Source organism: Salvia splendens, chromosome 14 (genome assembly GCF_004379255.2).
Source record: "Salvia splendens isolate huo1 chromosome 14, SspV2, whole genome shotgun sequence".
NCBI classification, from domain to species: Eukaryota; Viridiplantae; Streptophyta; class Magnoliopsida; order Lamiales; family Lamiaceae; genus Salvia; species Salvia splendens.
This window is the reverse complement of record NC_056045.1, coordinates 8,367,314-8,376,572: the sequence shown is the minus strand read 5'-3', so window position 1 is coordinate 8,376,572 and position 9,259 is coordinate 8,367,314. Positions and strand designations below refer to the sequence as shown.

Here is a 9,259-nt window from a genome sequence, read left to right as displayed (position 1 = left end):
ACTTTTTCAATCACATTAACCCCACATAGCCACAAGAGTGCGTTTAAATGCTACCTTTTCTTAAAAATGTCAATACGATCACATTAAAATTTCAACACATATTTGTGTTGACATTTTAATAAACTGTCTTGACATTTAAATATCAGACTTAAAATTAAAAAGCATTTTAAATCTATGAAAATATGAATTAACCGTTGAGTTATAACTGTAGGAGTAAGTTTATGTTGCAATAATTTAATATTGCACTGGTGAGACACTTTCTAGTCGAGATTCATTTCATTGCAATATAGCGACCCAAAAATAATCAATAAGTACCTTCATTTTATCATTAACCACGATTACGGGATAAAATTCTGAATATATGTAATCAAAATAATCCATAAATATATAGTGAAAGATACCTAAAGATCAACATCATCGGCAACAACAAATATAATATGATACTTGATAACATGCCAACAAAAATATAAAATTAAATAGAGTGATGGACGAATTACCGATAGCAAAAAATAATGAACAATCGAGAAACCAATTGGTAAATGAACAAATCAAGAAACAAATTATTATTACTATTGTTGAATCTTTATTTCAATACACTTGTAAATCTATTTGGAGATTTTGTTTATAAGACCAATTATTACTACTGTTGGTCTAAATAGCCAAAAATAATCAATAAGTATCTTCATTTTATCATTAACCACGATTATGGGATAAACCTTAAAATAGTTGAACACTTGAATTGTTATTTTAAATATTTTGGACACATTAGGTTTTTTTTCGGTATACCGTTACCGTTATCGTTACCATACCGTTATTACGGTATACCGTACCGTGTTTCGGTATACCGTTTTTCGGTATACCAAAAAACGGTATACCGAAACACGGTACGGTATACCGTAATAACGGTATGGTAACCGGTATCAAAAAATATCATACCGAATTTCCGGTATACCGGAATTTCGGTATACCGAAAATTCGGTACGGTATCGGTATTGAATTTTTTCATACCGTACTTTCTGGTACGGTATGCGGTATGGCACGGTCGGTACGGTATACCGTACCGACCCACCCCTACATTTACCCGATATTAAGCAATAGCTTGTTGGGATTTCTCATCTATGAGTTGGCGCCGGTTTGATCTTGTCTAGTGGCTAATCTAGAAACTTCATATTGAGGTTGTGATAAGTAATTATATGAGCTTGAAAATTTAAAATTCAATCAATCTTTTTCCTTTTGTTATTTCAATTATTTTTTCATACAAGTAACTTCATTGTACACACAAAAATAGATTATTTTTAGTGTTAGTACTTGAAATTTTTTCACATTTTGAAATTTAAGTTCATAAATATTTATATAACAAATTTAGAAAATATTTTAAATATTTAAACTAAAATAAAATGCATGATATTTCCGGTGTAATATCAAATATGAGCTTAGAAATCAGAATTAAAAATTATAATTAATAAAGAGTATATCCAATCATAATCCTTTATTGTGTATAAAACAAATGATAGAACAAATAGTAATAAATTTTTATATTTAATTAAACATTACTTAGAAGCATAAATAGTACTCCTTCGGTCCACAAAAATTCCATAACATTATAGAAAAAGTACAAGACATAATAGGGCGGAAAATGGTCCTGAGGGAGTTCAAACCTAGGTTGATGGCTTGATGCTATGACAAAGGAGCATTTTACCACTAGGCTATTTACCACTTTTGGGGTATACTCGTGGAGTTGGATCCCCTGTTGTGCTCCTACAACAGCAGGGGTTGTTGTGCCTCACCCATCACCATTATTTTAATATTAAATAACTTTTTTAATTTTTTTTATTAATAAAACATATGTTTGTGTGTGCACAGCCCCTGTGGTTGGAGCACAGCAGGGGATCCAAGTTCGTATACTTGTACCCCTTTGTTCTTTAGTAGATCCGCCAGTGCACTAGGCTATTTATCACTTTTGGGGATACACTCGTACCCTTTATTCTTTAGTAGATCCGCCAGTGATCTTGCCAATTGCTTTACCCTTATCACTATGGTTAGATCAAGAAGAAGAGTAATATTTTGTATAAATATTAAATACTGTAAATACTAAATTAACTAATTAGGCAAAGCTCAAAAAAGAGTAGTGATGAAGTCTCCCACGCTCCCCCCTTTTCCTAATCTCCTTCCACACCTATCATTATTATTTCATTCACATTATGTCTGCACTTTGGTCATCAACTATATTTTATCACCTTCCATGGAATGATATATGTAGAGAATCCCATGTGTCAAACATTGAGAACACCTTTTTTGGTAAATTAAATATTGACAAAATATCATTTCTTAGTACACCAAGTGTTGTTTGGCATGTGAAAATGGTTTTGGAAATAGAGACATCTACCCATAACGCATTAAAGCTCGTTTCTATAGTACTCTACAAAATTAGAAACTTTGACTTTCTGTCAAGTGTAGCAATAAGTCAACCTGACACACAAAAAATTTGGACTAATTATGATGTAATCTTCTCAAAATAAATCTTTAATACAATTCTTGAAATCAGGAAATCTCACATTACTAAAAAATATTCTGCCATACTGATTATTTCTTATAGTCAATTTCCCATTTTTCTCCAACTCCCATGTCTCTATATCTCAAGCATCTTCACATGCTACTACTCTTCTTGAAATATTACTATATATATAAGCCATTTTTCTATAACCTTTGACTTTTAATTTCCCATAAACTTATCTCTCTCCCAATTTTTTTTTCTATCATCTCTTGAACTACATGTCATCCCATTTGGAATTGGATCCTATGATTGCTTAGCTAACACCATCATTTTTTTCAACTTATGTCAACTCATTTGGTGTTGGATCTTATTATTACTTAGCCTAATTTCATCATTTTTCAACTATTCACTCCAACATCCAAGTTTCTTATCCAACACATATATCCCTCCCTCCTATGAACTCTCAAGCCATACCACCGTCCATCAACGGCCAGACTCCGCCTCCGGTCTCCGACGATGGATTCCCGATGCTAGCTGTCGCGGCACTAGGCATCACAGCCACGGCCTTCCTGCTCGTGAGCTACTACATCTTCGTCACCAAGTGCTGCTTCCGGTGGCACCTGATCGACCCCCTGAGGCGCTTCCCCACCCGGAGGGCGCGCCTCAACGAGGAACCACCGGCGTCCTACTCCCCCGCGTCGTGGCAGAGCCGCGGCCTCAACGAGCTCCTCATCAGAGAAATCCCAACATTCCAATACAGCAAGCAGCAAGGGGAGAGCAGCAGCATCTCCAAATGTGTGGTCTGTTTAAATGAGTTTCAAGAAAGCGACATGCTGAGGCTTCTGCCCAAATGCAGCCACGCGTTCCATCTCGACTGCATCGATGTGTGGCTGCTCAGCAACTCCAACTGCCCGTTGTGCAGGTCAGCAATCTCAGGCAGGAACCGGTACAAGATAGAGAGGATCGTTGCGCCAAACTCCTCCCCTCAAGAACCGGTGGGCTCCATCTTCGGAGGTGATGAAGAGTTTCTGGAGATTGTAATAGGCGGACAGGATGGAGCTGCCTTGTCTGAAAACAGACAGCAAGAGAGAGGCGATTCGAGCAGGTTCTTGGTGCAGCAATCTAGAAGCAATCATTCTTCGAGAAAGTTTGGCAAGTCCAAGCACAGGAAAGCTCGCCACGGTTCAATCATGGGAGATGAAGTCATCGGCTTGGGAGTGAAAGATGATCAATTCTGCATCCAACCTATCAGAAGATCCTTCTCGATGGACTCTGCTGCAGACCGCTGCATTTACCTGTCTGTCCAGGAGATTCTGCGGCAGAACAGGCAAGCTGGTGAGGCTCCGAGCAATGAAGAGGGCGGCAGCAGAAGCCGGAGATCCATCTTCTCCTTCGGACATGGCAGAGGATCAAGAAATGCAATTCTTCCCTATTGAGACAAACTAAGTATATCACAGCAAATCCACACTTAATATGTTTTGTTTTGTATTTTTGACTAGGATAGGAGATTTTTCAGATTGTAGAAAACAACATTCATTAGAGAAATGAAATTATTATCAAACAGTTACAGAGATACACAACAGCGAGGGTTACATAATTCTTCATGAATGAAAATGATTGTTTTGCAAGTTTACAGATCTGTTGAAAATAAGATGTAGTATGAACAAGATCTAAAAAATATGTAGAAAAGAAGCTTGGACTTGAGATTCAGAATTCAAAAAATAAAACTCTATCTCACATCACATGCCCTGATTACTGATTTACTAATATTTTGTGTGTTTTGGGTATATTGCATCTCAGATTAGTATCAGCAGTTTGACCTGAAAACTAAATCTTATGATAGTTCCTTACACCGATAACGATAAGGCTTATCTTTCGGTAGTAAATTACAGTAAACCAACAAGGATGAATCTAACTGTAAATAGAAGCATATTGGATTGATGGCGTATTCATAAAATCTTACACCGCAAAGAAACCGTAATGGAATATTCCTGCTCTGCTCTATAAAAATCGATCAATAATAGACAGTAAAATGAACAGAGAGAGCATGTTCGTGTTGAGATGAGAGAGGTGAACATCGCAGCTGCCCCAACACCTTCATTGTGTAACAAACTTTTGCTCCATGGTGTTACCTCTTTATAGTCGAAATAGCAGAATGTGAATTCTCCAGAGAGCCGTCTCCATTCTCATCTGGATGAGGCATTGCACTCATAAGTGTTTCGGAGACTAGAGTACTAGCTTTCAGCTTTAATTGCTCCAGTACTTGAATAGCTTCTTTCAGTTCGTCTTCTGCACTTGGCCCGTGTCCCTCCCAACCTTCAACTACTTTCTCCTGAAAGTTCATCGCTAGCGGGTAACTGCAGCAATGAAAAAAGATTAGGGTTACGCAATATATTTTCCTCACCATTGGTTTTCCAACCTAAATTTACCATCTTGTCTGCCTAAGATAAAAGGAGCTATCAAAATTTGCAGCCACCAAACCAGAATAACTAGGGACACATCAAGTCACTATTTTTAGTCTTCTTGTAGGTTAAGAACATAGCATTCAATTAATGGAACTTGAAGGAAGAAGGATTAATCAAGACAAATTTCAAATCTTTGTACATTTTAAGAGATTCTAAGAAACTCAATCTCCAAGATCAAGTAAACTAAAGACCAGCATTACTTGATCAAAGTATTATTTTACCTCACTTATCAGGATGGCATTTGCCCATATACTAATAAAGCTCTATCCCTATAAACTGAACTGTGACAGTTTATGATGATGTTTTCCATAAATCGCAAAATAAGAACAGCATCTGTTTTCAAGTTCCATTAGACAGTCGAAGTTTGTGTTATTGAAATTGTCTCATATGCATTAAAGAACATCACTTTTAAGAGGTGAAGATTGAATAGTCACTATCTGATTCAAACTAGTATCTTGTGTCACATGAAAATTGTACAAAGAGAAACAGAAATGTCAAACGCCAAACCAACAGTATGATGCTTCTGTAAGATATTATATGCTTAATCTTCTGAATTTGGATACTTTGACATATACATTATTATATTAGAGTGTCAGTAACAGTTAAGAATGAATAAGTGTACAAAATGAAACAGAAATGTAAAACACCAAAATTTTAAAGTAAACAAGAATATTTAAACTGAAAATTGATCCAATAACAGGTTTGCAGTTCGAATCTGAGATCCACAAAAGGCAAGAATATGAATTAGGGGAGAAATATTTTTATCATAATGAATGTTTTAAAAATATCCACTACTATAAGTAACACATAGAATCTACCCAAATTGACTAAAATAGCCCCAAATCACATGCATGGTACAAACTTGTCAGAACCGACATATGCATTTGACAGTCGATTAACACTAAAATTTCAAATGAAATCAAATATAGGAAAGAATACACAAAATATACATATGAAACCTAAAAGTAAGTGTCATAAGACTCGAGCAGAAAAAATTTGAAAAAGTTCTCTTACTATTTTTACAGCCGAAAGACACGCCAGTGGTGTTTAAACTGAAGTATCCGTCAGTAGAGATAAGTAAGTAGAATTTCTCACGGATCAGATTTGTCCACTTGTCAGATTTGCAATGGTCTACTTTCCATTGATTAAGACTATGGATATAGTAATTTACTGATCCTCTAGTTTAATTTCTCACGGATAAGGAGGGTTTTTCCACAGTTACAGCACAAAGAAGAAATCAATGTCACCACACAACACAGGGCGCATAGCACAATTTTTAGTAGTATTTCTATCGTTTTAAAGCATGAAGAAAGACAGAGTTCTTTATCTTGATAACAGAAAACATATTCATCATCCCTCTGTTGACACTCAAAGAAAACCACACAAAAAAACATAAATAAAGTGTTTATGTTTTCATGTATCTTATACTCAGGACAGATTAAAGCAAGCGGTTTAATTCAGTTTAGGGATTCACACATCCTACAACTGGTGTATGTGGTCTTTGTAAATGATAGTGGAACTTACATTTAAGCATAATATTTATGAGATACTTTTGTTGCATTTATGAAGTGCTCTCATAAAGAATGAAATATATTTTGCTAGTATCGAAAATCATAAAGCGCTAAAGCAAGAAAAAATAGATTTGAAATTCAAGGCAAAGATTTTGTGAACATTTACCTTCCCATAGCCGCATATGCTTTTGAAAGATTCTGACATGCTTCTATTGAATCGGCATGATGTGGTCCAAGGGAGACATCCATGATCTCTTTTGCATAAGCGAAAGTCTGGGCAGCTGACTGCGGCCTATCTAACTCCATGTAAGCTGCCCCCAAGTTGTTGTAAACATAACCCACGCTGAAGTGCTTCAATCCAAAACTCTCCTTCAACCTTTCTGCAGCATCTTCCAGATATGGGATCGCTTCTTCCACCTTCCCTGTTAACAGGAGCAGCCAACCAATCCTCGCAGAAACACTTCCCACGGAGTGCTGCTCCTGAGGCAGCTTCTCTAACATTGCCAACGCCTTCTTCAACAATGATATTGCAGTTTCAAATTCATTCATTGTCTCGTATTGTGTGGTGATCTCCATATACGCTTCCACAACTGCAAGAGGAGAGCTTCTCTCTTTCTTTTCAAGAATACCACAAGCAATCTCCAGACATTTCTTCGCATCCACAAACTTCTCCTGATTGCACAAAGCTTTGGCCATGGAAGTAAATACCGTTGCACGTTCCTCACTCTCTTGCTCAGTTTGTGGCACAACGCCCTTCAAAGTATTGATAGCATCCTCATATCTCCCTAAAGCAATCTGCATATTAGCAGCATCAATCTCTGCACGAAGCAAATCAGCACCACGGCCCCATTTCTTCAACACCTTTCGCGAGAGCTGATTCTGTTCCAAAGCTCTATCGTGCTCTTCTAACCCAGTGTAGATAACTCCAAGAACCCTCCTATCATAAGCTACCTCCACTGAGTTATTACCGAAATGCGCCTTGTGAATCTCCACAGCCTTCTCACAAAACGGCAACGCCTCTTTGAAATTCAGAACTGCAACATAGGCCTCTGCAACATCCCTATTAGCATTACCAAGCTCCTTACTATCTTCATCAAAAATCATCTCCTTAATCTCCAAAGCCTTCCTCAGATCAAGAATGGCCTCTTCCCTCCTCCCCATTGCCGTCTTCACATTAAACAATTCAAACCGGACCGCGTGCAGAATCGGCAAAACCTGATCAGCATTGTAACAGCTCTCTCCTTCAATCTTACTCAAAACCCTATTAGCTCTACTCAAATACCCCAAACTCTCACTGAACCTTTTCAAACCAAAACTAGAAGAGCCCAACAGATGCAAAGTCATCGCAATTGGCAACGACATCTTCTTCCCAGAATCAGCCTCATTCTCATCGAAGATTCTCAGAGCCCTTTGGGCGAAAGACAGAGTCTTTTCGGGATCATCGGCGTCGCGGTCGAGTTTGAGGCCGATTTTCAAGCAGGCCAAGGCTAAATCCTTCTCGTCAAAGGAGGCCTCCATCTCCTTAAACGCTGCGAGCATTTCGTCGAGCGATTCGGCGGCCTCGAACGCCTCCTCGAGCTCTGATTTCTCCTTGATTCTCCTCTGCCGTGACGACATCTGCGGTGCATCCTGGGAAAATGGGTTCAGGAGGTCGTGCGCGCTGAGGTTCTGAGGTGGAAACCGATTGGAATTGGAGGTGGAGAAGCGTGAAGATTGAGAGGCGGGGGCGGATTCAAGAAGGGGTTTTGGCGGGGAATTGAGAGAGGGGACGGAGAAATCTCTGGTAGATAGAGAAAGTGGGATTCTGGGATGCGGTTTCCGGATTTGGGAGAGAAGCTTGGATGAAGCTCTTCTCATGGCGGAAGATTTAAGGAGAGAGAATTGCTACTGATGTTTATGCTTATAGTTTGGTTTGATTTGATTCTTGAACCCTGCTAAAACCCTCAATTCCTTCTATAGAAGTGTTTCGCTTTATCAAGAGCAAACTTGAAAATTAAATCACCAAATTTGATAAATTATGTCGGTGATACTATAATTTTAAAAGAAGTTTTTTGGTGCGGAATTGGGGTCGCCGGGGGCTATGAACGGCGACCGGAATTGCACCTACACAAATAGACTGACGCGAGTGAGAGGACAGAGCAGAAGGAAGGGAATTTTGCATTAATTCATCAAAGATGCGTTTACAATTGAAGTAGCTCAGCTTATATAGCTGTGAAGTAACTAACAATCAATCTAACAGCTTCAATTAACTAACTATCACACGCTATGTGTTGATTTGGAGCTCAAAACATACAATTCTCGTGTGCATGCAACCATGCACACGCTTATTACGTGTAAAATCCACCTCAGCGTTTATTAATTTCATTCTTAGCTCATTTCATGTACCAAACGTCCCTCCCTCAAGTAACCTTGCCCTCAAGGTTGAAAAAGAGGAAAGCGCTCCTTGATGTCGTGAAGAAATTCCCAAGTAGCATCCTCCGGGAATGAATTAGACCAGTGGACCAAAACCTTCGTAGCAGGATGATTACCTCGCTTGACCAAGCGACGATCCAAGATTTGAACTGGCTCGATGAATGTGGAATTACCAGGGAAGGGCAGAGTGCCATGAAGCTGAGAGATCGGCCAAACCTTCTTCTTGAGTTGAGACACATGGAAAACCGGATGAATTCTGGCATCCTGTGGCAGAGCAAGCTTGTAGGCAACTTCCCCAAATTTATCAATGATCTTGAAGGGTCCAAAGAAGCGAGGACTAAGCTTGTGGAACTGACGATCACGGAGAGTGTTTTGGC

At 38.6% G+C, this 9,259-nt stretch overlaps 2 protein-coding genes across 2 annotated transcripts; one reads left to right on the top strand and one right to left on the bottom strand.

Annotated features, from left to right (window-relative positions):
• Positions 1 to 2,756: 2,756 nt before the first annotated feature.
• LOC121764750 (RING-H2 finger protein ATL16-like) lies at positions 2,757 to 4,069 on the top strand. The gene has a single exon (XM_042160769.1). It carries the CDS (start codon positions 2,950 to 2,952, stop codon positions 3,928 to 3,930), a length of 981 nt encoding a protein of 326 aa, XP_042016703.1. The 5' UTR covers positions 2,757 to 2,949; the 3' UTR covers positions 3,931 to 4,069.
• Positions 4,070 to 4,406: 337 nt separating this feature from the next.
• Positions 4,407 to 8,575, bottom strand: LOC121763852 (protein KINESIN LIGHT CHAIN-RELATED 1-like). The gene is made up of 2 exons (XM_042159941.1): positions 6,637 to 8,575; positions 4,407 to 4,851 (listed from the first exon to the last, which is right to left on the bottom strand). Exons 1-2 carry the CDS (start codon positions 8,325 to 8,327, stop codon positions 4,623 to 4,625), a joined length of 1,920 nt encoding a protein of 639 aa, XP_042015875.1. The 5' UTR covers positions 8,328 to 8,575; the 3' UTR covers positions 4,407 to 4,622.
• Between the last annotated feature and the right edge of the window lie 684 nt (positions 8,576 to 9,259).

Excerpts from the sequence above, each read along its gene's own strand:
- LOC121764750 (XM_042160769.1), top strand. The coding sequence starts at position 2,950 with ATGAACTCTCAAGCCATACCACCGTCCATCAACGGCCAGACTCCGCCT.
- LOC121763852 (XM_042159941.1), bottom strand. The coding sequence starts at position 8,327 with ATGAGAAGAGCTTCATCCAAGCTTCTCTCCCAAATCCGGAAACCGCAT. Across the intron at positions 4,852-6,636 it reads GCATATGCGGCTATGGGAAG|TTACCCGCTAGCGATGAACT; the intron begins GTAAATGTTCAC and ends TCATTGCTGCAG.